The 15,915-nt window shown below is 44.7% G+C and overlaps 2 protein-coding genes across 5 annotated transcripts in view; one reads left to right on the top strand and one right to left on the bottom strand.

Annotated features, from left to right (window-relative positions):
• Positions 1-1,918, bottom strand: part of RECQL5 (RecQ like helicase 5) — a 37,664-nt gene extending 35,746 nt beyond the window's left edge. For 2 of the 3 annotated variants that reach the window (XR_011999507.1, XR_003235138.2), the window contains exons 1-2: positions 1,726-1,909; positions 1,075-1,202 (exon numbers count right to left, since the gene is read on the bottom strand). Coding sequence is in view for 1 of the 3 variants with exons in the window: in XM_025999747.2 (XP_025855532.2) it covers positions 1,075-1,192 (118 nt within the window). In the remaining 2 variants the exon portion in view is untranslated. Of the gene's footprint in view, positions 1-1,074; positions 1,203-1,725 lie in introns of all 3 variants that reach the window. The other variant, XM_025999747.2, reaches the window with a different exon arrangement.
• SAP30BP (SAP30 binding protein) overlaps positions 1,917-15,915 on the top strand; it is a 34,974-nt gene continuing 20,975 nt past the window's right edge. The window contains exons 1-3 of one of the 2 annotated variants that reach the window (XM_025999749.2): positions 1,917-2,180; positions 3,851-3,960; positions 6,171-6,218. In XM_025999749.2, coding sequence (XP_025855534.1) covers positions 2,075-2,180; positions 3,851-3,960; positions 6,171-6,218 — 264 coding nt within the window. In that variant the 5' untranslated portion in view covers positions 1,917-2,074. The remainder of the gene's footprint in view (positions 2,181-3,850; positions 3,961-6,170; positions 6,219-15,915) is intronic. The other variant, XM_025999750.2, reaches the window with a different exon arrangement.

Raw genomic sequence — 15,915 nt, 5'->3', positions numbered from 1 at the left:
GTAGGAAAAGCACCTAGCAGTGTCTGGCACATGGAAAGATCTCAATATGATGCTAATTTCCTTCCCATCCTTCCTGTGTAAAGGGTGGGGATTGATCCAGAGAGACTTGGAAATGGGCACAATTTCCAGTAATGGCAATAACCACAAGGGTGAGAAGTCTGAGTCTTTTGGGATATGGACAATTGAATTAAATAGCCATGAAAGTTGAATACTCCTAGATGAGTGGGGATACCTGTGAAGACATGGAAGTGGTATCATTTAGAGGTCTTCTGTTTGTAAGTGTTATGATGTAATTAATGTTACATTGCTGCTTCTCTCTGGACAACCTCCATTTGCCAATACATCTCAGTTTATAACATTATTCCTTCCGGGGAATCCCTGGGTGGCTCAGCAGTTTAGCGCCTGTCTTTGGCCCAGGGCGTGATCCTGGAGTCCCGGGATTGAGTCCCACGTCAGGCTCCCTGTATGGAGCCTGCTTCTCCCTCTGCCTGGGTCTCTGCCTCTCTCTCTCTCTGTCTCTCATGAATAAATAAATAAAATCTTTTAAGGAAAATATTACTCCTTCCTTCTCTATTTCAGACTCAGGTTACTCAACCTTCAACAAGGAGTTTAGCAGGTCAGTGACTGGATTAGGCTATTCCTGTCACTCCCACTACTGCCTAGACCACAAATAAACATGGATTGAAAATTATGAGTTGGCTTTTTTCTTTCTTAAGATTTTATTTATTTCTTCATGAGAGACACCGAGAAAGAGGGAGAAGCAGGGTCCCTGTGGGGAACCTGATGTGGGACTCGATCCTGGGACCATGACCTGGGCCAAAGACAGATGCTCAATTACTGAGCCACCCAGGTGCCCCTATGAGTTGTTTTCAATCTGCAGCTCTGGCTATGAAATGTAAGAACCAGAACAGCTGGGTGATTCTGCCAATAAAACTGCAAGTTTTAAGGGACGCATCTACAAGATTTCCAACAACTATGGACCAAGGTAGGGTCAAAAGGAGGGTGTTGGCACCCTCTGGCAATGCTACAGTATAGCCAGGACAAATGTAAATGCAGGAAATTTGGCAATGTTACCTCTCACTACAGCCATGGTCGCACTCTCCTGTAAAGGTGTCTTAAAAGAGTCAAACCCAAAGACCTTCTTCAGCGTGCTCCGGACTCGACGTTCACGGTCAAAAGGGTGAGCGCTCATCTTAGCGACAGTGGCCAAAAGTTAAGGTAAAGGCGATGATCATACGGTTGCGATGAAAACCCTCTGATCTGCTTTTTAAATACCGCTTATTTTTTCTCTAGGTAAAATCTCCTTTATCCACTCTCAAGCAACATATTATTTGCAACGAACATAGCTCCAGATGAACAGCGTCAAGCAACAAATTCCTGGGCAATTTAACATCTCCACTTTTATGCTCAAGAAAATCAAAAACACTGAACAATCCCATCCCATGATACAGCACAGAGCTAGAAATCAGATCACGACGAGAAATACAACTGTGTCATTAGAATAATCTGGAGAAGATGGAATTGTTTTTTCTAAGATCCACCTCCGGCTCCCTTTATAAGCGCCGCTATCACGCCCGCTCTCCCCCCTCCGCCCCCCCCCCCAAGAGCCCCGACCTCTTCTTCCCACCTCCCGGAGGAGAGCTCTTCCCTCCTCCCTCTAAGCCCCAGATCCGCTCGCTTCTCCCTTTCCCAGCCGAAGCCTCCCTGTCTTCACCCCCAAGATATCAGAGCTGGGCGTGGGCCACCCAGGAGCGAAGGACTCTTGCCGGGCCGCCGCTGCCCGCTGGTCGGGAACTACTCGAAGACCCCCATAAGCCACCCAGATCCTGAGGAGCCAAATTGCTGGGAAATCAGTGTCAGGCAAAACCCACACAACTTTACATCTGTCGCGCAGTGATGACGTTTCGGCACCTCCGGTGCGAGGGGCGGGGCCAGGCGCAGAAACGGCCGTTTTGATTGGCTGCCGGACAGGAACCGGCGCGAGTTCTCCTGGGATAGGAAAAGTCGCCTTCACGCACGGAAGTCGGCTTTTTTAAGTCATAGGAGTGAAGCTCGCCGGGGTTGCGGGAGTAAGATGGCGGGGAAGAGGAATGTTCTGTCGTCTCTGGCAGTTTACGCGGAAGATTCAGAGCCCGAGTCCGATGGCGAGGCTGGAGTCGAAACGGCGGGCGGCGCGGCTGGTGAGGCGCGAGTAGGGAACTGGAAGGGGAGGGTCAGGTGGCTGCTTGGAGTGCTGGTCCCCTAGCAGGGCGGAAGGGAAAGAAAGAGACGGTCATTGTGCCCCCAGTCCCGGGTCCCGGAGCCGCGAAGCGCGATCGAGGCCCTGGTTGGGACAGAGTAGACGCTTTAGAGTAAGAGTGGATCATCTCCTTCCGTTGATTAGATTGCTCTGCCGACACTATGGAAAGACTTCTCCGTGCCGGGCCTCGTGGGGCATAGGGATGGACGAAGGATGGAGAGGATCCAAAGCTACCTATTCCCTCCGGGTTCATTGTATAACGGGGAGAGCGATGAGTAGAACGTACGTGGAGGGTGATAAAGGTTGTGTCTTTGCATTTATGACTTCGCGTTGGGAATGTGCCCTACACGCCATCTAGGAGGTTTTAAAAATCTGTATACCTGGTCTCGCTGGCGAGGGAGTAATTCATTGGTTTGTGGTAGGATCTGGGCATTTTGTGAGCTTTTTTTTTTTTTTTTTAAGATTTTATTTATTTATTCATGAGAGAGAGAGAGAGGCAGAGACACAGGCAGAGGGAGAAGCAGGCTCCATGCAGGGAGCCTGATGTGGGGACTCGATCCCAGCACTCCAGAATCACGCCCTGGGTCAAAGGCAGGCGCCAAACCGCTGAGCCATCCAAGGATCCCCTTGTGAGCTTTTTAATGCTCCTCGGTGATTCCCTTATTTTGTGAACTGTTAAAGACCCATCAGTGATACTGTTAACGCTACTCAGGTTGAGAATCACAGTGTTAGAAAATGGGAACAGATTTCGTTGGGATCAGAGGGCAGCAAGTTAACTAACATATCTGGGCCTTCCTTTCCTCATTCGGGGGTTAGCTACTCTCAGTTTTGTGTGGTGTGTTCCAGTCAGGAGGTTCTCTGGTGTTTCCCAGTAATTTGTAGCATTTCATATTTTTTGTTGTTTGTTTTGGTTTAAACGGAAAAGATTTTTGCTTCTCAAGTAGGTATGATTGGTAGCCCCTCCGAGTGCCCCCAGCTAAAGCTCCTGTTCCTAGGGGAGGACACACAAAAATGAGGGCAACAGAGGCCTGGTCTTGTATGAGAAGACAAGTTTTACTGCCTCTGATAGAGGGTAGATACGCATATCAAAAGAGGTTTTCTGGGACGCCTGGGTGGCTCAGCGGTTAAGCGGCTGCCTGCCTTTGACTCAGGGCGTGATCCTGGAGTCCCAGGATCAAGTCCCGCATCGGCCTCCCTGAATGGAGCCTGCTTCTCCCTCTGCCTGTATCTCTGCTTCTCTCTGTGTCTCTCATGAATAAATAAAGAAAATCTTTTAAAAAGGTTTTCTAAAAACATGCAACAGTAGTAATAGAAATAGTAGAGGTCCTCAGCATACTAGGTGAATGGAAAGCATGAAAGAAAGAATTTAGCATTTGGTTTTCTCCCATGTTCTTTTTTTTTTTTTTTTTTTTTTTTCCCATGTTCTTTTTGATGATTTTATCCACTGAATTCTGGTCTTTCCAAAGGTAGATTCTGAACCTATAGTCGCTTACATGAGACTTAAGACATTCAAAGGTAGTTCTGGCTGCTCAAATCACGGAAATATCGTCTTGCATTTTTGTACGCATTCATTCATTTTTCTTTTTTTTTTTTTTTCCCCCTCTGTTTCAGAGGAGAAAGGTGGATTAGTATCTGAAGCCTATGGAGAGGATGACTTTTCTCGCCTCGGAGGTGATGAAGATGGTTATGAAGAAGAGGAGGATGAGAACAGCAAGCAGTCGGTAAGTAAATCTGTTCTAATCCAGAGTTGCTCCAAGCGCCATTTCATTTGCCAGAAACCTTCGAACTGTACCAACAATGTTCCATTCCATGGCTAACGTCATTCCCCACCCTTCCCCCACTTTTTGTTTGGTATCAGTTGAGGAAACTGGGTTGGTTATCGGTAGTTCTGTTTGAAAACGAAACTTGTTTTCATCTGGACCATTTTGAATTAACTTTTGAATTGAAATTTGGGGGAAAAGATAGTGGACTATTTTATTTAACTCCGATATCAATGAGTGTTTCGTGTCGTTCCCCATTAAGGGAGTTTATTCCGTTTGTGACAATGCATTTGTCCTAACATTGATATCTGCAGTCAACTCGGTATTTTTAATCTTAGTTGGGGTTTATTAAAATCTTTCAGCTCATTAAAAAGATTAGGGAGGAAAATTATTTAGTTTCTTATTTGTGATTTGATCCTTCTTAACTTCTTTCTTGACATTTTACTTGGCACTTTTTATCAGAGTGCCCTCAGTTCTTGAGCACAAATCTGGCCTGACATTCAGTATGTACTGGCAACAAAGAAAAGAGAACTGTGTCTTAATTAACCAGAAAGCCTTTGGATACACTATGACCTGAGTGAGCCTCAGGAGCCAGAATTTAAGTTTGGAGAGAAAGCAAGGATTCAAGCAGGTGCTTAGCACAGTCATCTAAAGTGAAATCTGGCTATTCAGCAATACTTTTAACTGAAGCACTCAATGTACTTTATTATTTGTTTGAAACTTTTTTATGCATTGATATTTAAATATTAGCGTTAAAATAGTTTCTGATTAAACCAAAAAGCGTTTTGTATTTGATGCTCTTTTGGAAGATATTCTCACATCATTAGCCCCACCATTAATGCCAAGAATTTAGAATTGACTAAAATTGTTTAGAAAAGCTTTGCAAATTTTCTAAAGTGCACACATGCTAGCCTAACACTGTATTTTCTTGATAAGTTTGCGTGATGTGTTTCTAAAGTGTTGCTCCATGTTGCTTTGCTTAGAATTTTCATTCTATTTAAGTTTTGTATCATATTCTAGTAAAATCCTCTCATCAGATCCCAATATAGACATTTTAAAAATGTAATCGTATTTGGCTAAGCTATATCACTGACTTTCTGGCATGATTGATTACATTTTAAGGGAATCATGGAGATTGGATTTAAACCTTTGGGCTCACTGGCACCTAGAGGGACAGTGAAATCTCAAAGCCATCAGTATACCTTGTTCAGGTCTCACAGATAATGTTTATATTAGCATCTGGGGTGCTATTTAAGGTTTGGGTTAGAGTGTAGCTCGATTGAAAAAAAGCAATTTCAAATGAAACTTAATTTTTTCCTGGGTGTTAAGTTAAAGGCTCTTGTGCATTGGGGTGTTCTGGGAACAGATGTGGATATAGCTACCTAATAGGGTAGCTGATTTTTGACCTTCATTCAGTGAAATGGTAGGCTGGCTCGTGTGAGGCCAGCACACACTTTGGAAAATGCCTTGCTCATATGGTGCTTTGTGTCAGGCAGGCCATTTGAATCAGGAACAAGACTGGATAGAACAGGTCAGTGACAGTTCTATGAGACCCAGGAAAGGCCAGGTGTGGCTATGTAGTCCTTCCCTGGGTCACTTGCCCTGGTCATGTGACCTGTTGTTGGTATAGCTGTGAATGCTCCTGGGCGGAAGTTCCCGGGTGTGGTTGTATGGGGGTCATGCTAGTCTGACCGTGAACAATGTCATGGTAGGTCTGAGTCTGATGTACTTGTGTGTATGAAAGGCAAAGGAAAGGAGGAAAAAAAGAGGTTCATGTTCCAGGTTTTAAATAATTGATATTTCGTTGGAAACCCTATGCCTGCTTTATCTTATGGGGCTTGCTCTTACTCTTTTCTGAAACATTGCAGCCTTTTTCCATTTTTGTGTGTGTGATTTTTAATCTCAGGCATTTCCATTGCTGTAGACTATGACACTGCTGGAGTAACGACTTTGAGCTGCTGGTGGTCTTTTCTCCACCCCCACCCCCTCCCCCACCTCCCAGAACATCTCCTTTCCCCCTTCTCTTTCTCTAGTTCTGGGTCATAGGGGAGGGGAGGGGTTCTTGGTGGGATGGCCCAGGCTGGGTACATTGCTCCAGCCCCTAATTATGCATGTGAGAACTCTCAGGCCCGCTCCTTTAAGCTTAATCCTCTAAATTCTTTGTCTTGTAGGAAGATGACGATTCAGAGACTGAAAAACCTGAGGCTGATGACCCAAAGGTATTTGGTGTTGGCTGTGGTGGGGTGGCCGGAAGCAAATGAGGCGTTGTAACACTGTGGCTCGGTTCCTATGTCTGGACCTATGTTGGTCCAGCTAATGCACTGTACAAACCTGTACATTATCCGGGATGAAAGCAGGTTGCTAAAGAAAGGAGGTTACCATGGAGGGAGTCAGCCCTCAGGCAGCTTGGATTTCCAGCCTTGCAGCTAGTGCCATATCTTCAGACTAGAAAGGCGAGAAGCCTTGGCTGAGCATAGCAGCCTACCTGTGCTCTGCAGCGAGGTGAGCTTGGTGGGATCACTGCACCTCAGGTGACTTAGATGTGGGAATGTTTCTCGAATCAGGGAGTGCCTTTTGTACTATTTAGTCCTCTAGAAGTGAGGAAGGGCTATGAGAGAGGGTCTGACAGAGTGAGGCCTCTCCCCAACTGTTGGAGAAGCTCCTCCTAATCCTTGTATCCCCAGGCTTGTGCCCATCCACTTTTAGGTAAACAGTTGGTCTTTCTGAAACAACATCACCATTTCTGATATTTCCCTCCCGGTAGCAACCGGGAATGATTAGCATTTCCTGTCTGCTCCTTGACCTATTGTGATGATGGTTGAGACACCTACCCCCTTGTGTGAGGTAGGTTTGCTATACTGTATACTGAGCATCAGTACAACTGTGCCTGTTGAGGAAACATTCTTTAGGGAACAACCTTTTTTTTTTTTTTTAATTCATGAGAGACACAGAAAGAGGGGCAGGGACATAGGCAGAGGGAGAAGCAGGCTCCCTGTGGGACTCAATCCCAGGATCCCACAATCATGACCTGAGCCAAAGGCAGACGCTCAACCGCTGGGCCACTCAGGTGCCCCACAAACATTTCTTTTTCAAAGAGAAAGTCTAATTCCATCACTCCAGGCCTGGGGAATACAGGCCAAGTTTTGTAATTAAAAGTTGCTTTGAAACTAACTGAAGCCTTCAAGGCAACATAGTAGAACTTCGGAAAATTGTACCAAATTATAATCAAAACAGTAGTATATCCAAAAATATAGCATGAGCTGTTCCAAATTTGAGCTGATTCTGAAATTGGATCGAATTGTGTGCAACCATTGAAATAAGCCCATGATAGGCTGTGGGATGATACAAATAACACATTTACCAAGGAAGAAAGTTTGGGCACCAACATGCAAAAGAGAGAACAAGCTTGAGCCCTAGGTACTGCAAATGCCACTCCCTTCTATGTCAAGTAAGGAGCCCAGGCTTCACTCATCCAAGCATCCAAAGCTGAAGGGCAGACCTGTGGCTTAGGTCAAGCGTGACCATACCTCTGCTTGGGCTGGCGGAATGAAGATGGCCAGTAGTGGTCTTCTGTCTTCATATTTGGGGTGTGGGGGCCTTAGGGCCCATGCACAAGATAAACCTGAGGAGCTGCCAAGTGCTGGAGCTTCAGTGTGGAGGGAGAGGAGGGTGTGTGGGCCCCCAGAGCCTTTGTGTGTACAGTAGCTGGCCTTTGCCTAAAGCTGGAAGGCCTCCTGGGGAAGTTGGCTAGAGAAGTGAGGTACTTCGCTGTCACCCCTTCTGGAATACAGCAAGCTAAACAACAAATCCCCTGAGAACAAGGAAGGACAGCAGGGTTTAGGGGCGTGGGGGCAGAATTGGGAAGATTGTTAATGTGTCTTGTGCCCAGGTTTTCTCAGTACCACGTGAATGTGGCAAAGACGGGTCATTTATACTTAGGCTTTGAGTGGTGTGCTTTACTGTATTTCATTCAGTCATTGGAACTTCAGGTCTGGTTGTGGAATGAGCAGTGTTCTGAAAGTTTCTGTTCTTGGGACAGAACACAGAATCTGCCCTCAAGGTGACTTGTAGTTCTTTTGGCAGATGAATGTGGAAGGGGCGAGCCAGAACTCTCTGGCTCAGATGTCCTTAGGTCCAAAAATCATGAATGTCCGAGGTATCTCCAAGGTCTGTAAACAGTCTTCTGGGCTCCCCATGCCTTAACCCTGGTGCTGGCTTCCTCTCCTGTCTGAGCTGTCATCAGACTGTCTTCAGGCAGCAGCCTCAGACCCCTCCCAACTCTCCCTCTATTCCTGAACTCTTCTGGAATACTTAATTGATTTTTAATATTTTACATTTTTTTAAAGATTTATTTGAGAGAGAGAGAAACCTCCTGCATGCACGGGGAAGACAGAGGGAGGGAGACAGAGAGTCAACAGACTCAACCTGAGGCCCTGTCTCGTGACCCCAAGATCACGACCTGAGCTGAAACCAAGAGTTGGACGCTTAACCAATTGCGCCTCCCAGGTGCCCCGACTATTAATGATATTTTTGAGTTCCAAACCTTGAGTTTTTAATATTTTTGCCTTAAGTATGTGAAGTTTCTAAAATAGGATATGTTACCAAATGGACCAGAGGTGTCATTTACTTTATTAGCAAAGAGATTGGTATCATAAACTGTCTTTTCCACCAGATGGCATTCCTTCCTACTTTGGGTTTTTATATTATTATTATTATTATTATTATTATTATTATTATTATTATTTTAAAAGATTTTATTTCCTTATTAGAGAGACAGAGCACAAGCGGGGGAGAGGCAGAGGGAAAAAGACAAGCAACTCCCCAAACAGTCCCACAACCCCAACCCTGAGATCACTAATCTTGAGCTGAAGTCATACACTCAATTGACTAAGCCACCCAGGTGCAGCCTCCTTGGCTTTTTAAAATCTGCTTTTGATTTTTTTACCACAGCAGTTCTCAAAACATTTTGGTGTGTTTAACACAGTTAAAAACCGAGGATCCCAAAGAGCTTCACTTCATTTTGGTTTTATCTATTACTGTTTACTATCATAGAAGTTAAAACAAAAATTTGAAATATTTGGCATTTTTGAAATATCCATTAAACCCATTATATATGGGATCCCTGGATGGCTCAGCGGTTTAGCGACCGCCATTGGCCCAGGACGCAATCCTGGAGTCCCGGGATCAAGTCCCACGTCGGGCTCCCGGCATGGAGCCTGCTTCTCCCTCTTCCTGTGTCTCTGCCTCTCTCTCTCTCTCTCTCTCTCTCTCTCATAAATAAATAAATAAATAAATCTTTTTTTAAAAAAATGAATAAACCAATTATATATTAACATAAGTAACTATATTAGCAAAAAGTAACTATTTCTGAAACCCAAAAACGTCGTGCAAAACCTGGCATTGTTTTGCCATTTTACGGGTCTCTTTAACGTCTAACGTCCACTTTGGTGGACAGCTAGGTTCTCACAACTGCCTCTTCGTTCAGTGTGTTGTGATGTTTTATTTTGGTTGAAGTGGTTGAAAAACAATCTGGCTTTAGACACAGGTCATTGGAAAGAGGAGAATTTTTTTTTTTTTTTTTAAGATTTTATTTATTTATTCATGAGAGAGAGAGAGGCAGAGGAAGAAGCAGGCTCCCCACAGGGAATCCCGGGATCACACCCTGAGGTGAAGGCAGCTGAGCCACCCAGGCATCCCAAGGAGAAATATTTTAATAGCCCTCTAGGTGATTGATGTGGATCCAAGCGGTGATTTCCTAAAAAGTTACTCTCACCATGGAATGTGAACTCTTTATATTCTGCTTTATTCGAGTCCCGTCGGTATGCCTGGCCCTCTGAATGGCTCTCTCACCTAGTCATGATATTCCATTCCAACTCAGGCAAAGTTGGTTCACTGAGTTGTGCAGATCTAGTGTTTGTTAATTACATTTGTTAATGACCTTACTAATCTCATCAGACAAGCCATTAAGTTTTGGGAAACTGCCCACTGTGGGGAATACACATTTTCCAAGATGCTTATTCTTACCTGATCTTGAATTTTATCATTACCAATAAATAAAATAGAGTTTTCCTTGATGTGACAGGCTTCATTTTTTAGAAAATGTGTGCCAGCTACCCAAATCTGACCAACCTTAGTTGGTCATTCTTTCAAGTAAAAATGATGCTCTATGGAGAAAGCACCTAGATCAACCTGTAATTCCCTCACCTAAGTGCTTTTCTTTGAGGTGTGCAGAGGTGTTGATGTGACATCTCATATCAAACAAAATGCAAAAAAAAAAAAAAAAAAATGTGTACCCAAGGGTCAAGACTCAGTAAGATTAATCATTTTAAGAAGGATATTCTTAAATGAAATTGGATTTTTTTGTGACTGAGAGTATGCCTACGTGGGCAGCCCAGTGGCTCAGCGATTTAGTGCCGCCTTTAACCAGGGCCTGATCCTGGAGACCCAGGATCAAGTCCCATGTCAGTCTCCCTGCATGGAGCCTGCTTCTCCCTCTGCCTGTGTCTCTGCCTCTCTCTCTGTGTGTGTCTCTCATGAATAAATAAATAAAATCTTAAAAAAAAAAAAAGAGAGAGAGAGAGAGAGAGAGAATGCCTACTGCTAAAACTCACTGTAGCTGCCTTGATTTGCTCCAAAGGGCCAGCTTTGTCCACCCTTGCCCCTGTCAATGTAAGCACAGTGAAAAGACAAGGGATACCTTAATATTAGGGCAATAGTTTTGACCTTACAGACCCCCTGGGGTCCACAGATCAACTTTGAGAACCCCTATTTTTCAGAAACTAGACCCTTGGGTTGGGAATACTAAATAGGTGTTTGGTGACTGTTTGCATTGCTCTGGAAGTGTCCAGTGAGCTGTCAGCCATAGGGGGGCCTTGAGCTGCATTGAGGGGTAGAATATCCAGAGTAAGACGAGACAGCCCCAGGGTAGGAAGTTAAGGCTCTGGAGCCAGAGCTCTGTGTTGGAATGCCACCTTCCTTGGGGAAGTCTCTTAACCTCAGGGCTCGTCACCCAGGAAACAAGCATCATAATAAAATATGCCTCATTTACTTAATGTAGATTAACTGAGTAAACGTGAACAGACAATTAGCTTAATGGTGTCTGGCATGTCGGTGTTTAGTGACGTTAGTTGCCACCACCAGTACGTCCCATGGCTCACCTCCTAGGCTGGTCACTCTGTCGTTGGGCCTGTCTGGGAATAGCGAATTCCACACGTTGAAACTGGAGAGCATTCAGAGGAGAGCAGTCCTAAATGTTGAAGAACCTAGAAACCACATGCCATGAGAAGCTAGGGAGCTAAGAGAAGCAACCGGGAAAGAGCCTGCAGTTGTGTCTGCTGTGTGAAGGTCTGGTCCAGGAGGGGAAGTGAGAGCCACGTGCAGAACTTGAAGCAACACACAAGAGTTACAGGGGACACATTTGCTTCACAAGGTAGTGAGCTCCCTGCTTCTGGACCTTTTTCAGACAAGTTTTAAGAAAGCATTTGTCAAGAATGTTCTAGAGAAACATGGATTTGGACTAACCCCCCAAGTGGTGTCCTGGGAAGGGGCTTGGGCATTATGGATAATCAAAGTTGAGTATCCTTCTCTAACCTCACTTATTACCTGCTGACTTTGGAAAGTAAAAGTGTAGACTACAAAGACTGGGAATTGCCCTAGTTTTTATCAGTCTGATGTTTGGGGTTACCTCTGAGCACAAAGTTCCCCATTTGGGGGTTGGAGTAAGAAATGGTAACTCCAGATCCACCTCTGGGGGGAGCCCTTGGTCCTGACCCATCACCCTGGGGAGCTAGGATGGAGCTCTGGGGTGCTGAGTTTGCCCCTAACTAGAGAAAAGGAGGTGGCTGAGCATTCCACGGGAAGCAGAATGCCTCAGCACTTGTGTTCCATCGCATCTTTTTTCCTCTAACTTCCAATTTTCTGGTCTCACCTCCGCAGTCAGCGGCCTGACTCAGATCTGATTACTCAACAGAAGGTGGCACTGCTGTCCTAGAAAAAAACAGACCGGAAGTGGCAGGCCTCTGCTCAGCTCTTTACTGTGTGGGGACAGGGGTGCCAGATGGCTTAAGTGTTTCCTCCATCTGTTTGCCCTTGGCATATGGGTTTCCTTTTCCCACTCTCCTTTGTCCGTGTTCTGTGTCGGCTACGCTGGAACGTTTTCCCTTGTTTTTTTTCCCCTGCTCCCACAGTTCCTGTGGATGGAGGTATTTCCACTGGCTTACTGTCTCTGACCCACCCTTCCGTTGAAAACAAACACGGGCATTGATGACCTGGCATGGAAAAGCTGGAGCGGCCTGCTGCCAGCTAACTGGGAGGGCTGGCTTCACTTTTTGGGGTGGGATTGCCGGCCTCCCTGAGGTGCTGCAGTCCCAGCTTTGACCCAGGGAAAGAATCCTCTTGGCCCAAAAAGCAAACATCTGTCAAAACAAAATAGCATCTCTGGGTCGAGGAGGTGGCATCGGGTGGGAGAAAGCACAGTTCCGGCATTTTTTTAAAGGTGTGTATAACCCTAATTACATAAATTATTTCTTTTTTTTTTTAAGATTTTATTTTATTTGAGAGAGAAAGAACATGAGTCAGGGTTGGGAGGCAAATGGAGGGAGAAACAGACTCCCTGAAGAGCAGGGAGCCCAACGTGGGACTCCATCCCAGGACCCTGGGATCAGGACCTGAGTCGAAAGTAGACTCTTCACCACCTGAGCCACCCAGGTGCCCCCCCAAAAAAACATTTTTGAGACTCTTTGACCCTAAAAATAGTGAGGAATTGTGGGGTCATTCCTTTGATCCAGGTTAGTGGACTTGGAGTCAGGAGACCTAGATTGAGCACTGGCTTGGCTCCCCTCCAGCTGTGGGACTACTGGCTCATGGCTACAGCTGCCTCGGTTCATCTGTAATGCCTCCTTTACCAGGTGATGTGACGTGTGTAGACGTCCAGCCCATGGTCTAAAATGCAGTTGTTGGCAGCCAGTTTTAACAAAACTGGGTCTGGTTGGATGCCCTCATCCTGTAGGTCAGAAGTTACCACATTTTCTCGGTTCATGGCACCCTTGGTGTCTCAGGAATTTTTCACAGAACTCTCATAGGCCAAAAGAAATACCTCACAATTAGCTGCAAACAATCAACATTACTCTTCTCACAATTTGGTAGCCACTTGAAAAGGTAACACGTGAATTTGTGTGGTATCTGATAGATGTTGAGTAATGCTGTTTTTCCCTTGAAATTAATTACTTTAGGGCAGTCCTGATGGCCTAGTGGTTTGGCGCCTCCTTCAGCCTGGGGTATGATCCTAGAGACGCGGGATCGAGTCCCACATCAGGCTCCCTGCATGGAGTCTGCTTCTCCCTCTGCCTTTGTCTCTGCCTCTCTCTCTCCGTGTGTGTGTCTCTCATGAATAAATAAAATCTTTAAAAAAAAAAAAAGTGAAAATGATAAGGGCTTTTTAAAAAATTAATTACTTTATTTATTTATTTTGAGAGGAAGAGAGTGGAAGAGGGTGGGGGCAGAAGGAGAAAGAGAGTCCCAAACAGGCTCCACATCTAGTGCAGAGCTGCCCATCATGGGACTCGATCCCAGGACCCTGAGATCATGACCTGAGCCGAAATTAAGAGCCAGACTCTCAACTGAGCCAGGCACCCCTGCCTTGAAAATTTTTTTTTTGTTTTGTTTTTTGTTTTGTTTTTTGCCTTGAAATTTTTAAATGTCATTTGTACCTTTGTGAGTTTGCTACAGTTCCTAACAGTTCCCAAACTGGCAGTTTAGGAACTGCGTTGGTAGATTGTCTCTGAGTTCCAGAACACTGGGACTGGGTAAGGTTCTCACCTCCCTGGAGGCCTGGCTCAGCGTAGTGAGCAGTACAGTGACTGTACCTCACACACTTGAATTCCCTTAAGAAGGTCAAGTGTCTCAGTCACCATGTGTTATGAATTGGCTTGAAGTCTAGAGGAGGGATTTGCGATGGGTAGAGCTGACTCAGTAATCTCCTACTTCCTTTCCTGTCCTCTCCAGCCTCTCCCTGGACCCAGCATTATTATTGATCTTTTCAGGCTTCATTGATCTGGAGCCTGGAAACTGCCTATGGAGCTTGTTTCCGAGGAATTTGTTACTGACTACTGATTTTTAGGAAGAACTTTCAGGAGCCTACCAGCAATTGTACGTGGGCAGCACTTCCAGTTGAAATCCTTCATTCTTTTCATCGACCGTTTAAGGAAAGAGACTCCAGAATGTGTTCTGGCTGTAAATTGTAAAGGATACTTAAGAGGGACGGGCTCTGGGGCTCCTGGGTGGCACAGTTGGTTAAGTGTATGACTCCTGGTTTCGGCTCAGATTGTGATCGAGCCCCACATCGGACTCCATGCTCAGTGCCGAGGCTGCTTGAGATTCGCTCTCTCTGCCCCTCTCTCCCACGTTCATTTTCTCTTCCTCTCCCTCTCTACCTCAAATAAATAAATTTTAAGGTGGGAAGGCAGGTTGTATGGTGTGGCATAGGAACCATGAGTCTCTTTCCAGCCTTCACAGTGGTTATTGTGTGCCTTTGCATTGTGAGCTTCCGGACAACCCATGCTTGTGGAATGTTCTGAGAATTATTTTTCAGGATAGTACAGCAGAGGTTATCTATTAGAGCATAATGTAGACTTTTTCTTAGAAGTCTGACACCTGATGGGGTTATATGGTACGGTTTTTCTGGTGTTTATCCTATCAAGGTTTGTTTTTGTTTTTATTTTATTGCCAAATTATTACAGTAGCAGGAATTTAATATTTAGTTAAAATATTCCACAGTCCTGACAGTGCGTTCATTTACATTCTTCTGTATTTTGTGTTTGCCTATATAACAGCATACATAGTTTGCATCTAGTTTTGTTTCCAACTGAGTAATGAACATTTTCAGAACTAATAATGGGACACAAGTGAAAATTTAAAAGCTAAACACTTAAGAATCGAATGGGACTTGAGTTATATCTCAATGAAACCGCTCTAAGAAAAAAAATTTTTGTCATTGTTTAAATACTATCAAAGGGGAATGATAAAAGGTTGAGATCCAGCTTTTATTTTAGGGGTGAGACCAGTCATTAGCACACTTTTCACATCAGTTCCTATAGCTCTTCTCAAATGAGCCAGCTAGAATAGAAACCAGAATTAGTACACTGTAGTAGCAAAAACTATTTTATGTTTAAAGTTGTTACTGAGTAAGATTGCATGTAAGCAATTTCTTTTTGATTAGACTCTCTGGTGGACAGAACACATACTGTACTCTTTATGTGGGTCAGAAGAAATAACTCGTTATTTATTTATTTATTTATTTATTTATTTATTTATTTATTTTATGACTCATTTTTTAAAACTTGAGTTCTCCTCACAGTCCTCATGATTGTTCACCCGTTAAGGGAGGAGGGCTTAGTAGCAGTCAGAATTTGGTAGCATTCCTTCTGTAAGCTCCCAGGAAGTCTCTAGACTCAAGGCCAGGGTGGCGGCACCTGCTGTTAATATGATTAAGTCTTCAGTACCAGCCATTCCACTCAGGTCAACTCAGACATTACTCGCTGGAGCACTGGGGACCCTTGAGCTCTTTCCCCTAATCGTTATAGTTAAAAGGTAACACTTCTGGCTGTCCTCTCCTTAAGTTGAGAGCTTAACTTCTTTATTCTGTGACCTACTATGGAGTCATTCCTGGAAAGGTATTTTTCCTCATTAGTCGTTGATGCTGGCTTTCCCCAGTGGTTGAACCAAAGGCTTCATAGAAACCGTTATTATCTGCCACTTCATAGTCTAGAGGGAGGATATTGGGAAGCAGTGTTACTAGGCTTTGGGTCAGATAGCCTCGGGTTGCAGCATTGCTACTTCTGGGCCAGAAGCCACTTCATTGGATTTTGCCTCGGTTTAGTCCTCTATGAAATAGGAATAATTTTGTCTGCCTAACGGGGT

This window comes from Vulpes vulpes, chromosome 2 (genome assembly GCF_048418805.1).
Source record: "Vulpes vulpes isolate BD-2025 chromosome 2, VulVul3, whole genome shotgun sequence".
Classification (NCBI taxonomy): domain Eukaryota; kingdom Metazoa; phylum Chordata; class Mammalia; order Carnivora; family Canidae; genus Vulpes; species Vulpes vulpes.
This window is presented reverse-complemented; position numbering and strand designations above follow the sequence as displayed.